This window comes from Corythoichthys intestinalis, chromosome 19 (assembly GCF_030265065.1).
Source record: "Corythoichthys intestinalis isolate RoL2023-P3 chromosome 19, ASM3026506v1, whole genome shotgun sequence".
NCBI lineage: Eukaryota > Metazoa > Chordata > Actinopteri > Syngnathiformes > Syngnathidae > Corythoichthys > Corythoichthys intestinalis.
The window spans coordinates 18,013,933-18,029,350 of NC_080413.1; the positions used below are offsets into that span (position 1 = coordinate 18,013,933).

General features: G+C 39.3%; 1 protein-coding gene across 9 annotated transcripts in view; it reads left to right on the forward strand.

The window, feature by feature from the left end:
* The window catches only part of LOC130907443 (MAM domain-containing glycosylphosphatidylinositol anchor protein 2-like), a 459,232-nt gene that overhangs the window by 390,079 nt on the left and 53,735 nt on the right, over nt 1-15,418 (forward strand). For all 9 annotated transcript variants that reach the window (XM_057822539.1, XM_057822545.1, XM_057822543.1 and 6 more), the window contains one exon: nt 3,331-3,508. In XM_057822539.1, the coding sequence (XP_057678522.1) occupies nt 3,331-3,508 (178 nt within the window). The remainder of the gene's footprint in view (nt 1-3,330; nt 3,509-15,418) is intronic.

Genomic DNA, 15,418 nt, shown 5'->3' on the forward strand with positions numbered 1-15,418 from the left:
TCAAAAACAAGTCGTTTCATGCACAAGATTTTAGCTTTCGTATTTTTTTGAGCACCGGACACATGAAAATGCAGGGATAGGAAGAACATATCTTCCATAACACTAGCGGGAACCTTGCTACATAAACACACGGTCTTTGTGGTGGCACGGGTTTGGTTCCACATCTGCCTTCATGAACATGTTGTCCTCCCATGTCGTGATGATTGCAAATGGATGCAGTGTTTCCAAATTGTCTTTTTTGAGGGAATTTGATGAGTGATGCCACTCCAGCTCCACTGTTGTTTTGGATAGGGAAAGTGTAAAACGGAAGTCGGAAGTAGAAATGCGGAAGTATCTCGGAAACTTGTCTATAAATTAATGGTTTAATAAAAAGGGGTCCTCGTTTTACTCGGGCATTGTTTTCCTTACAGTGACACCTCAACCTGAGTTTATCATTTACTTACGGGAATGTATTGTTACAGTCAGCCATCATGACTTTTTGTTATGTTTAACTTGTCCGTGAACATCAAGTCTGAGCTGTGTAATTCCCGATGTCTATTTACATGCAAAACTAGCTGTAATGAAAAGCGTATAATAGTGTCGTATCCTCCAGACTCTAAGTAATTACTTCATTCAGTGCATTCTCCCACCCACACACTATTTCATTGGATTTGCTGATGAGACTGAGAAGGGCATACATGCATCGCTTCCGTTTGGGATTCCGGAGTCGTCTCTCATCTTTGTGCAGCGCTGCCCGCCCAGTTGAAGCGATTCTCAAGGATAACACGTAGCGCGCTACTGCGCATAGCCCCGCGGCCACTGCTGCAGCAGACCATTGTTTGTGCTTTCGTGAGCATCGGAGGAGAAGCCACAGCTTAGCCATGTGATGTATGGAATTCCATCAGTTAGATGTGCTTAAAGGGAGGGACTGCAGCCTTACCTTCAGGGAGGGAAGTGGGGCAATCAAGCTGATATGACTACATCTTAGCTGATGGGTTGAAAGCCGACTCTGAATTCAAAGGCTGGTGCGCTACTTTGAAAGTAAATGTGCCTAATGAGCAGTGTGCTGTCAACAGCTCACACAGGGAAAATTGTTTTAGTTGTGTAGCATTTAATGTTGGCGCGTCCCTACAAATGTGTAAAGACGAGGTTAATTGGCAGATGAGAGTGAACATCCTGTAGAGGATTTTAAAAGGGATGCATATTTGCTTGGCTTTGAATGTAAATACAGTGCCAAGGAAAATTGTCCTTTGTAATATTTATCTAGCAAAGCTGAATGCAAATACCACTCAACGGCCTTAAGCTCACTATACAGTCTAAATTGTGAAAAATGGGGTATTAAAAGCACAATTTGGAGAGCTGAATAAGCTTCAGGTTTTATAGCGCAGTACTCCAAATCATTGTGGGTTAGCAGGAAGATGGTTCCTAACAAATGTCAGCTTTTGTTTCAAACCTACTGTACATTCGACTAACATTAGCCACAGTAAGTAACTAAGGCTTCGTTCATTACGCAGGTCTGCACAAATCCGATTTTTCTTCAAATCCATTTTTTGGCTTGCCTGTTCAGACTGCCTTTTTCCATTGAGCCCATAAATGTAGTATGCATTTATGGGCTTCTTCAATCTCTGCGGTAATGCTGACAGCACTCCTGTAAAGAGTCACATGACATTTTGGAGGGAAAATGTCAAGCAGTACTCAATTTGGCAATTTAGGGATGTACGTAGTTGCAATGCGGTGTACTCACTTTTGTTGCCAGGGGTTTAGATATTAATGGCTATATTTTGAGGTATTTTGAGGGGAAAATAAATGAACTCTATTAGATAAGCTGCACACAGATTACTTTTCATTATGTCAAAGTGTCATTTTGTCAGTGTTGGCCAATGAAAATATATACTTGGTTATCTGCAGAAATGCGAGGGGTGTACTCACTTTTGTGATACACTGTATACAGCTCCATCGCTGTATATTATCCTCCATGCCTCTCGCTCTTTGCTGAAATAATTGCTGCATGAATATCAATTTGGGAGACTTGAGAGTTCAGACCACAGCCACATTCTGGAAAAATGTGGCCCAGATTGGATTTTAACCACATACGAAAGTGATCTAGAGCCGATTTGAAATGATCCACTTTTATGTGACCTGTCTCGTTCCGATCGTCAAGTTAATGCCTCACTCAAGTCGGAAAAACACAAATCGGATTTGTCCATTAGAACCTACAGTATGAATCTAGCCTAAAGGAAATGGTTCAGATATTGCATACCATAGCGAATGCAGGCTTGGTATACAACCCTGAGTGACTCAAATTTTGAAATTATGATTATTACTATTTTTTTTTATCATAGACTTCATAATACATTGACAGGGCGCGGAGCCGAATAATAGGGCGCTTATCTCCGTCAAAGCTGACCGAATGGAAACACAAAGAGCTTTTTACGTTGAAAATTCTTGTGAATAAATGCTTAAATCCCTGAATTCTTTATAGATATGGAAGCAAAACAGTCTCGATTTTTGGTTGAAAGCAAAACAAAAAAAAATCGGGCAGTTAGCATTTATTTTACGTAAATATATCAAATGTGCTGCTAGTCTTTAAGCCAATGTGGCGCAGCCTTATCACTACAAAGAGCTTTTTACATGGAAAATTCTTGTGAATAAATGCGTAAATCCCTGAATTCTTTATAAATATGAACGTAAAACAGTCTCCATTCTTGGTTAAAAGTAAAAAAACGGGCAGTTTGCATTTATTTTACATAAGTATTACGAACTATGACGCCAATGCCGTAGCAGTTAATTTCTCCCATTAATTTTTTTCACGTTTCAAAATGCAAGCATAGTACAAAAAATATAATAATTACCTTGAATCCTCGATCAAATTCACTTCTGAGACAATCCTTCCTTTCGTACTTTTTCAACCTAAATCTGGCGTTAGATCGCTGCATGTGTTTGAGAATAACTGCGACCGACTGAAGCTTAGTGTGGGACGGCCTCCTACTTGAATTCTGCCATTAGCACATTCATTGTCAGCACAGGTATATGTATACACTAGTATATTATTGGTGGTGATATTGTAGTTAGTAAAACAGAAAAGTAAAAACAGCCATTAACAGTAATAGACGTCCAATCCATTTTCATTCATCGAACAATCGCTTCCAGCCCCTCCTTGTCAAAATTATTTTGATGTCTACTCCTGTCAATGGCAGCCAATAAGTTAAGGTAGGGAAACACTGCCAACAATATATACGTGAGCAAAATTCAGAATAAAATCAAACAAATAAATGCTAACAATATAAATCAAAATACACATACGGGACTCCACACGATATTCTATTGATATGTTATGTGTCACCTCTGCAGATGGGACAGCAGCGATGGTGGGAGCAGGAGATTCCCATGGACGGTACTATCAACAAGGGAGAGCTCATGACTCACAACCTGACTGATCTCATCAAGCCCGAGTCCTACGAAGTGCGCCTTACCCCCATCACCCGTTTTGGCGAGGGTGACTCCACCGTGCGGATCGTCACCTACAGTGGTGAGTGTATTTTTAAATCAAGTGACTTTATGTATGATTTGTATAGAAACAACAATGGAGACAACTTGAATGTAGAAATTGAAAAATGAAGAACAGGTTGGAAGAATCAAACCGCAGACACTGTTTTCGTTCAGTGCAGTCACAAATGCTGCATTAAGAAAGCTTTAGCTCAGCTTTACCAACATATTATTCAGCGAATCATCAAAAGTTCACCCTGATGTGAGCTATCCGCACCTTCTCACATCGAAGATGGCGCGGATTATGTATGATATGCAAGAGAGGGCCAAGAAAAAGTGAACTCATTAAAATAATTAGAATCGCATCCAACACCGTCAGTCACAGGGAGACAGCTGAAAATCAGCCTGCTTTGCTCCTTTGCCCGTTTGAGCCAAATGAATGTTGATCAAGCGACTCATCGCCTGCTTCCGCTGCGACCTTTATTGCCTGAGTCAGGTCTGCTTTCTTTGCACGAGAGCTCAGAAGCACTTGAACACACCGCATTAGTCAAACATTTAGTTCGGGTCAAAGCGGCAAACAGATCAGCAAGTGACACAAGTTTCCTGTCACTCAACTTGAAATGGCCTTTTTGGGGGGCTTTGTAGTGAATGCGTGCCTGAGTTCAGTATTATTTTGTGTATGAAAGAATAAAGAATTTTGGTATATAAGAATCAATCAATATGCAGATGTCTTTCAACAAGAAATTAAGTGAAACTTGCACTGTCCTAAAAGCATGACAGAGAGAAATATCCCACTTTTTATAATCTAAAAAAAATATATTTTAATATGTAAATTATAAAGAGATTATTTTGAAAAGTATTTCTTTGTTTCATGAATATGTGATCAAACTTTTTACCATGTTAAGATTTGTTGAGACGTTACTGTACATGAGATAAAGCTACTTGTGTACCCCACTTCCCGAATCGTCATCATTCACTGAACTGAACGAGATTGAAAGCAATCAAAGAAGAATAAAGAGAATTGTTGCTAATTAGGATGGAGCAGAAGGAGAGTGCCCAGATCGGAGGAAACAAAGATTTCTTCTTTTTTATTTATAAAGAGGAAGAAGAAGAAAGGGAAGAAGAGAGCCTTTCCCTTATGTGCGAATCGCCTGCCCGACGAGAGACCGGACTAATTACCACTCTAGGGCTGCTTCTGTTCTCCCACGCGCGGTGTGGCGTCACAGGCTAATGTAGGTCTGAGATGAATGCACTCTGCTTGCTCAAATTCTCCCGCAAGACGTGCCGACTGACATGGAAAAGACGGTCCAGGATCTTTGGCATATTGTCTCGCTCGTTAACATTTTCTTTTTTATATATATAATTTCTGCTTCTTCTGGGAAAACCAAAGACGTAGTTCCAGATGCTGTTTGTATCCTGGTGGAAAAGCATTGGTTAATGTGATCCCTGTACGCGTGACATATACACACAGTGCATGCATTTTACTGTATATATAGGCCACCATTAAATATACATCGATGCGTGTTTTCTTTTTTCCTCTTTGTGAATTCACTTTGTAAATAAGGAACTGATATTTACATTTGTGAGGCTTGCACAAAGCTTTCAGAGTAATGACGCACAGTTTTGAAAAACCGCAACCACTAAGAACAGCACTATGAAAACATAAACATAACTTATTGGCTGCCACTGACGGCGCTAGATGTCCAATTTATTTAAAGTGGGAGGGCTGACAGCGAATGAACACATGTCACCCTCCCAGTTCAAATGGATTGGACGTCTTCTAGATATAAACTCATTTAGAGAGTTTAATTTAGTTTTTAAGAGCCATGTTTGGACATCTATCATCATCAATGGCCCTGAAATAGTATCAAAAAAAGTATCAAAAATGGTATCGATTATCAGGTTTGTTTTTTTCTCTTTTAGCATAGCTATCGCGTTGAAAATTTTAGTAACGTGACATAGGGCTGGGCGATATGGCCTTAAGTACTTATCACAGTAAATTGAGCTGATTTACCTCGATAACGATAAATGACAATAAATTTGCCTAAGCGGATTGCTATATATTTTGAAAATCTGAATCAATGCATGAAATACAAATGAACCGTTTCTCATTGGTTTGAATACCAGCTTTAAATTTACCATATTTAACATTTTTATTAATTGTACATGCAGTGGAAACATTAAGTATCTAAAAATACCCTGTGAACAATAAGTATTCAAGTATGGACATTTATAACGGGTTGGATGACTCGAACAATGTACAACATTGTAAATATTGCTACGGCCACTGTGCAAAAATATCATTTAACACTAATGATTTAGAGCAAGAGGGGCTTGAACAGTTCACTTCAAACAGAGGACTGAGTCTCAGACAACTTAATGATAACGGCTGCTGTGACATGATTACTCAACACGTGTTTACTTCAAGGTTTCAAGTTTTTTTTCCCAGAGCAGTTACACACATGCACACACCCCGAACCCCCCCGCCCCCCATCCAACATTCACATTAAGCTATACGTTGTTGCTCTAATGCCAGTGAAACATTTAAGATTTTATGATGGCAGCAATGACATATAATAAAGCAAGCACATACAGAAAAACAACAGTGGCCATTAAACGGTCATATTATTGGCTACACCGTCAGATTGTACTTTATGCTGAAGAGAAATATAAAATAACGCGATATACTGATTGCTAGATGGAGTCTGTGCCCAATCCTCTCATTAAGTCAAAGTTCAGCCCCTTCGACAAGGTTAGCGCCGCTGTCGGTGGTGAAGACTTCACGTCCCACGAAGACACCATTTGTTTTAGGGCCTGAGCTGTCATTTCACCTGTGTGGTCGTCCGAGAAATGAGCTGTATCCAGCACTCAGGGTGCGCAGCTCACACTTGTTGTCCATGAAATGGACCGTCAAACTCATGTACAGGGTGACCCAAAAAAAAGTTAACACTGCCATAATAAAACTTAAATGCCATGTTTATTCATCTTAGAATTAGAATTGAATCACAAATTATACATTATTGTACATGAACATGTACAATACACTCTATTTTTCAATGTGTCCTCCCTTAAGTGTCACAACAGCCTCCAGGCGCCTGCGGAACGCTTGAGAGGTCTTCTTTATGTAGGATGCTGTCATCTTTTCCCAAGATCTAACAATGGACCTCTCCAAGGCTGCCACAGAAGTTTGTGGCTTCTTACAGGCACTGTCCTCCACAGTTGCCCATATGCTATAATCCAGGGGATTGAGATCTGGAGTCTGGGGTGGCCACATATCACCTTGTCAATCAACTTTTTGGTCCGCACAGATCGTCACTTCCAGACCCAGGTTTTCGTGAAGCTGTTCCAGTATCTTTCAGCTTCTTTTTAACTTTGTAGACTGCACATCTGGATATTCTCAGACTTGCTGCAATCTCAGTAGGTGTCAGACCGGCACGCAGCAATTCAGGTACAGCTAAAGTTTTCTTCATTTTCAGCAGAAGCACAGGAATTGTAGAGACGAGAGATTACCAGCTGCATTGAGTGACCTTAATGTATCACTTAACCATGACAATCTATTTAGATATGTTTCAATGGCTTTTAAACAAGCAGTCAACTGAGTGTAAACTTTTTTTTGGGTCACCCTGTAGGGCTCCATGGTTCGTCGTCTTTCTCGAATCAAGAATGCAACCGACGTCAAGTTCTTTCTTGGCACCAACATATAAGCATCGACTAATGCTATACTCGAAAAGCCTGTGGCCTGGCTACCTGGCTACATTATTATCCGTCTCCATCACATTCACTTGTAGCGTTAGCGTTAGCATACCGGTTGAAAGCAACGGGCTTGTTTGTTTGATTTCCTGATAGTCACGTGGCGTCACACTTAAGGACACTGGCTGTACTTTAAGAATGAGCATAGCCAAACAACACATAGTCAAACCCGGCTGAAGAGACTTAATTGTTTTCGTTTCATTAAAACACCGAATTTACCGACATAGTCAAAATTGCGTCGGTCATCGTGAACCATTCGGGTAGCAGTAAGTTTTCGGTAAACTGCCCGGCTCTAACGTGACACCGGTACTCTTTAGATGTGATTTTTTTTTCCTGCAGTTTATAGTCCAGTGCAGTTTATATATGAAAAAATACTGTTTTCTTTAAAATATGATACATACAGCTTATAGTTAAAAAAATTACATTACTGTATAAGTGAATGCATTACAAAAATCCTTGTTTCATTCAAATGATGTGTTTGTTTTGGGAAATATTGTCACCATATGACCATAATTACATATCGGGTGAAAAGATTTTGGAGGGTTGTTTAGATTCTTTGAGTAAGTACTACAGTCAAGTTTTAGCACCTTGGCTCTTAGACTTGAACGAGCTCGTTAAGCTTTTTTTGTGAGTTGGCGAGAAAAGAAAAGTAGTTACGGCGTCCCCAGCTGGAGCTTTGATGGATGGCTGTGTCACCGCCACACAATAACTAACTCAGCACCTGCTCAGACGACATCCTGGAAGGAGTACTACATATTTAAGCTGTTTGTTTACACTGGGACGGCCGCAACGCAACGCTATCCAACTCGAAATAAGGCTCATTTCCTCAAGATAAGAAATACTGCAGCAAAGCCTCAAAATGGATGCCTCTAACTTGGCAAACACACCTTGTCAGCTTACCTTATGGGAACTCATTTGGTAACTGTCTTGGGATATTGAATTGTTTTGCCTCCTTTTTGGCTTTTTGTAGCTGTTTTGAAGAACAAGATACAAAAAGTTTGGGACTCGTTTTACTGTCATTGCGAATAAGACATCATCATTGCTTTATCAGAGTGACTGGGTTATTTTAATGTATTCATATTTTACTAATAGCCAGGTTGGCTGCACGTGGGATGAGTAAATAGCACGTTCACCACACAGTTCTGATATCAAGGGTACAATGGCGTACAAGCAACACATCACTTTTGCTCACTAATATTCATGACTGTGGCAATTGTGGCTAGGTTAATGTTTAATGGAAATAGAGCACGAATGAGATGTTTACTGAGCTAAACCTACTAATTCTGTACGAAAATGATGTCCCTGGTTCCAATTTCACTGGTAAAGATGTGGATGAACATACAAATGTTCAGTTAAAGCAGTACTTCTCAAATAGTGGGGCGCGCCCCCCTGGGGGGGCGCAGAGCAATGCCAGGGGGGGCGCATGTGACCTCGGGGAACATGTTTTATGTGTTTTTTTTTTTGGAATAAAGTGTACTTGCACATCCACTCAGTAGGTGGCAGTGGTGCTCTCATTTTCAGAGTGCGCGCAGTATTTTTGAACTAAGGAAGAGCACTCAGCACACACAGACAACAGATATGAAGAGCAGTGTGCCACCGCCGTTTTCGAAAGCCGTTTTCCGACCGGACTCACTCACGCAGCGACCCACTGTCTTGTCCGGTTCTCACGTCGCCGCCCGAGAAGTGCCATTTTCAGCTTGGGATCGTCACGACGACTGCCCTCACCTACGGTTCTACCTCGGCCGCCGTGAATGCGCTTTTTTCGTGCCGTTTGCCCTTTAGCTTTGACTTTTAATACAGTGGGTGATGATGAAAGACCACTGTTTACTGTGTCTAAAAATAATTATAGCAGACAGCAAGAAGCCAAATCAATCATTGTTAAGCCGCTTGATTTTTTCAGTGAAAACGTGCCGTATATTGCCAACAATCGTCCTGCTTTGTCAGTGTTATATCAGTAAGCCAGTGAGCATTGTTAGCATGCTAATTGAAAAATAACTCCACATCATTGCAAAGGAGGTAAATACTGTGAGCAGCAAAAATAAAAACTGTCCTGTCCAAGGACACTTTTTTCCCCCCTTTTATTCAGATTTGTTTTTTCGGTCAAATTTTTTGGCACATTGTCCTCATGAGTGAATGTTTCTAATCAATTTTAATTTGGTATTATTTACTGATTTTATTACATTTTATTTTTCTGTATCAAATGGTCAAAAATGTACCTTGAGTGTATTTTTTAGTTTGGATGTGAATTTTTTTTTAATTCAGGCAAATTGATGCACATCAAGTCTTCTCTGTTACAAACAAAACAATGTTTATAATAAAGTTATACTTTATTATAAGTTGATCTATGTTACTTTTTTTCTTTATTAGAAAAAAAGGACACAATGTTAGGCAGATGCGTATTTATAATAGTAATTTTATAGACAAATGATACTATTTACAGTGGCGGCAGAGAGTTTGGGGGGGCGCGAAACATTTACGTCTTCCTTGGGGGGGCGTGACAGAAAATAATTGAGAAGCACTGAGTTAAAGAGATGGCTTGAGTGTCGAGGGCTGAAAAAGAAGGGAAAAAGAGCCGAGCCGACCTAAGCTTAGCCTTAGCTATTTTATCGACCCCTTTTTCTTACGTCACTGACATTCTCCTGTTTCAACAATCTATCCTTTACCGCCATATGCCCCGTCTTTCCTATATATTATATCCTCTGGTTGTCTTACGTCTCTGACCGTTCTTGGAGGCAAATTACATTGCTATTTATGTGTAGCGATCGCAAATGCTACTTGGTGACAGCCAACGAACACTTTTCATTAATCTTAATTCTATAATTCATTTACAGTTCCCCCTTACTAAAGTTGTTTTTTACAACAGAAAAAGGTAACAGTGGCAGTCAGATATCATTTAAATTTTTTTCCAGGTCATTCATTGTCAGACAGAAGCAGCACGGAAAAGCGCCACGCTAAAAAATAACGAAAAAAATATCAAAATTGCTTACCTCTTCATCCTCTGAAGGACCAAGGCCCCCAACAAAATGTTTACTGCGTATTAAATGTGAATGGCTTCACCTTGGTGGTTTTAAACTGGTCTTTTGGACATCCGCGCAAGTTGATCCATTCTTCACATTTTTTTCTCAGAGTTTTTGGTTTAGGGAAACGTATGAAGAAAACATCCTTCATATGTTGTAATGTTTAGAGTCATTTCTACAAGTTCCATATCAGCAGTGCTTGATCGGCATGTTCTTTTTTGAAAGATTACCGCAGAAAATATGCATAAATGACATGGTTAGTATACGAGGGCGTGTCGAAAATGTCCCACTAACGCATTCTAAAAATAGCATTCGTGCGGCACTTTATTCCGGGCTGCAGCTTTCCTTCGTGGAGTCCACATGTTCTGCCTGTGCCTACGTAGGTTTTCTGGTTTTCTCCCACATCCCAAAAGCCTGCATGGTAGGCTGATTAAACACTCCAAATCGTCCATAGATGTGAATGTGTACTTGCAAACATGACTGCACTCAAATAAAAAAGCTACACAGATAACACACTTCAACCAGGATTTTCTCCCATTCTAATGCATGAAACATTTTGAAAAATGACTTTAGTGCGTCTTTAAGGAATTGATCATTGAAGATCTTGTGTTGAGCTGAAAATAAGACTTCTATCAGTGCACATGACTAAATCCGATAACGATTAACGTTTATTTATACATGAGAGGCATTTCAGAATATCAAAACTTTTGTCTTATTTTGCCTTCATCATTCCAGTAAGGACAGATTTAATACAGCGTAATAGTTGAATGATTGTATTTCATCTTTCATTAAAGCCCTGCCTAACAGGAAACAAGAAATCGGTGTCACAAAAGTGTGTTAAAGTGATACATCTCTACCATTCGAACACGTTTATATAGGAAGAAATGTATTAGGCCAAAGTTTGCTTTTTGACAAACGACCTGAACAGCTAATAAAGGTTTAGTGTCCGTGAAGGATATCAATCATTTTTCCATTTTGAACCTTGAAATTATTATTTCCTGTCGTGTCAATGTTTCCGCAATCATAAAACACTGGTAAAGACATATTAATTACACACACTCGCCAACCAATCATCAAAAATGATTTTTTTTGTTAAGGTCAGTGCAGTGATTCATTTTCAGCGGCCAAACACTTGGCTGAACACGGCAGTAAATTAATACACGAAACTCCCCCATATACACCCTGTCTGCTGCTGATTCAGTGCTGAATTCCACGCAATGGTGTTTGTGTTATGTCATTATGAGTGGACGTGTCAATTCTTTCGACGGGTTTATTATCAGAATGTGTGTGCAGTCACTGTTTAATGGAGACAATTTTTGAAAATGCTTTCTGGCAAGCTTTTGCATGAATTGCTAGCTCTCTATCAGCCAAAGAACCACATTTGAGTCCCTAATAGCACACTGGAGGACCATTATATGCATCAGGAGCTATTGTTTGAATTCAGTTGTGGAGTAATTTATCAGTGACAAAATGAGACGTAGTAGTTTGAAAGGTCTTTCTTAGGGTTGAATTAATTTTAACAAAAAATTAAGACAAAAGGGACTGAGCAAAATTGAATCGTCATCCCTTGTTATATCACGCGTATTCATCTGCACTGCATTTGATGAAGATTTTTTTTTAGTCATAGATTTTACAAGTTTTCAAGGTTATGAACTAAACGAGTAGTGCAATGCTAACACAATGCAAACACTATAGATAAGCTCATGAATAGCAACGATACATGTGATGGTATAACACATGTACACCTTTGTCCACATGGGAACATGGAGTTGTCGGATAATGACTTTTTAACTGAAAACCAATATCCCGATATTGTCCAACTCCAAAAATCTGATACAGATATTTGTATTGCAATGCCCTACCGTATGCTTTAATAATGATAAATGTAACAACTTCAAGGTTTTCTAAATAAACATTCTATGAAAAATAAGAACAACTTCAACTGAACTTATGGAAAATGTTTCATTATTTTTCAATCATTTATTGTTGATTTAATTTTTGCACCATAAGTGCAAATGGTCTGCTCACATAATAAATCCCAAGCATCTTAGTTTAGAGACATCTATTGGTCAATAAGCATAACTACTGTGCTAAGCTGTACCAGAATTTTGCCTAGAGACAGAATGAGTCTACATGCACTTTTAAAACCAAAAAGCATGGCCGACATGTTCCTTGTCCACCGAGAATGCCATTGGGCCAACAATCGGCGGCTTGTCGCACATTCCTCTGCAAGGAGAGCGTAACACTTGGCTACGTGTGCCGGTTGTTCTGTCAAATTTTCCACCCGATCAGAAATGGAAACTTTGTGTTAAAAATGGCCGCAAATACAGTGTCTAAAAAGTAAACACTACAAACTTTCTTTTAATAAAGGACTATTTACTCACGTTTGATCATGGACGGACATGTAGAAAAGTTCTCAGACACATTCTGATATGTTAGCTGCACAACAACTGTTATGTCTTCGCCATGTAGTTAATCATTAATTTACGCTATATTCGTGTTGGCCATGTCCAATCGTTGACCAAGACAATTGACAAGCTCGCCATCGTGTGATATGATCCCGGGTGGTTTTGAGTGATTTTTCAGTTTGAAAGCCGAGAATAGACTTTGAAACATTACTTGCTTCGCTTGCTTAGCAAGTGCTTAGCATGTCAGCTAGCTGTCACGCCTCCTGGTTTGTTTACGCTCTCCTAAGCCGGGGCAGGGAAATGACAAAAGACGGACTTATTCCGGTGGCATAAAATATCATTCGGGAGGTACTACAGTAAAGGTGAAGTCGACAGTTTTGACCATTATGGAGTAATTTTGACATGTCGCACTGAATAAATGCATTTTTAGTATTTCATATTCCATTTAGCACAAGACTTATTTGTCATGACAATACCATTTATTTAGCAATTGGGGGAAAGAATACTTCGATGAAAAGAATATCCTGTAAAAATACTGGAGTAGAGAGACTGAAACAATGACATTTTACGGCTCTCCGTCGCATTTTCTTCATTGTGACTAATTCCCCCTCAATGGGCTGAATTCTAAATCAGATTAAACCATGACCCTGCCGACGTCATCCTCCTGTTGGGGATGCTAGAGCTCTATAATGGTAGATGTGGCTAAACGGCAGATTAAAAGATTAATTTCTCGTCATCTGCGTTTTGCCAAATTGTTGTATATAGTCGAATCGTCTCAAAATATGATTCTAATCCACATAATAATGCTATTTGTAATACTATTTTTTCCTCCTGTCGTAGGCACTTTAAGGCAACATGGATGTTGGCCTAAAACCAGTAATAAAAAATATCAATATTAGATATCATTTTAACCCCTTCAGACCTGAGCATGCTGCTGAAGGACATGACGCATTCGCGTCTCTAAATCAATAAATAATACAATGAATTTAGTTGCTGTTGCCTCTTCAGGGAGATGATTGGACGAAATCAAATCATGAGGTTTAGCACGCCCTCTTTGCTATTTTTGGCTCTTTGAAAATGGCTGAGACGATACGCAACTTCAAAAAGGCAAACGGAATTGCTAATTTCTCATTGAAAACAATGTAACATTAACATTAAAAATAACCAATAAAAGCATCAAATATCCCCAACCAAAAAAATGCCCTTTTTTCTGGGATTTGAGTTGAGTAAAAATCAGCGATTTTTTTTTTTTTTTTTTTGCCCAGCAGAAAAATGTGGCTCTGAAGGGGTTACAATGCTTTTATCGGCCAATATTATCAGCTACCCAATAATATCAGAGAACTCTAGTTAGCGTACACGCGTATATTATGCATCCTCTGTAAAAAACACCTGCAGTATTGTGAGTAGTGTTTTTTTGTAAACAGTACAATACAGTGCCCTCCATAATTATTGGCAGCCCTGAAAAAGATGTGTTTTTAAGCTTCTAATATATATTTTTTAATTCAAATAATATGGGACCTTAATGGGAAAAAAAGAGAAAAATCCAACTCTCAATACAAGTGCATTCATTCAGTGGGGAAAAAATCCCACATAAAGAAAAAAATATTTGACATCAAATAATGTGTGTCACAATTATTAGCACCCCAGGTGTTAATACTTTGTACAACCCCCTTTTGCCAACAAAACAAGGTCTGGGGACTGAGATGGCCATGGGAGGAGCTTGATTTTGTGTCTGGTGAACCATTTCTGTGTAGATTTGGCCATATGTTTAGGGTCGTTGTCTTGCTGAAAGACACCAATGACGACCCATCTTCAGCTTTCGGGCAGAGGCCAACAGATTTTGATTTAAAATGTCCTGGTATTTCAAAGCGTTCATGATGCCATGCACCCTAACAAGGTTCCCAGGGCCTTTGGAAGTGAAACAGCCCCACAGCATCACTGACCCACCCCCATACTTCACAGTGTGTATGAGGTGCTTTTCAGCATGCGCATCTTTCGTGGCACGCCAGACCCACTTAGAGTGTTTGTTGCCAAAAAGCTCAATCTTGGTCTCACACAAAATTACACACGGTCCCAGGCTTCAACTGAGACCGTGTGCTTTGGTCAGATGAGATTGTTTTGTTGGCAAAAGGGGGTCGTACAAAGTATTAACACCAGGGGTGCTAATAATTGTGACACACATTATTTGATGTCAAATATTTTTTTCTTTATGTGGGATTTTTCCCCACTGAATGAATGCACTTGTATTGAAGGTTGGATTTTTCTCTTTTTTTCCATTAAGGTCCCATATTATTTGAATTTTTAAAAAACTATTAGAAGCTAAAAAACACATCTTTTTCAGGGGTGCCAATAATTATGGAGGGCACTGTATATTGGAGAATACTGTATTCCTTACAAAAAGCAACATTTCTTAAAAAAAAAAAAAAAAAGTTTTGTTTTTTGTGTCATTGCAATTCATTTCAGTGAGGAAAAGGGTTTTATACCCCAAGTATTTTGAGTTGGAAGCCTTGTCACAGAATGGCTTAAACTTTTACATCAAGACACCACTGCATTTGCGCTTTGTTACCCTGGTTCACTGGTTCAGTCAAACAAGACACTTTTTGCTATTACTATTTTTTGGGGTTGTCTTGCCAAAGCATAACAAAGCGAGCATTTTTATTTCATCATCGTGCCAGGCTCCATTTTATGAAATGCGTCATGTGAAACAGTTGCATCAACATTTGCAGTATATTCAAGCCCGTTTGTTTTTATTTATCCGGCATAGTTCCCCGCATTAAA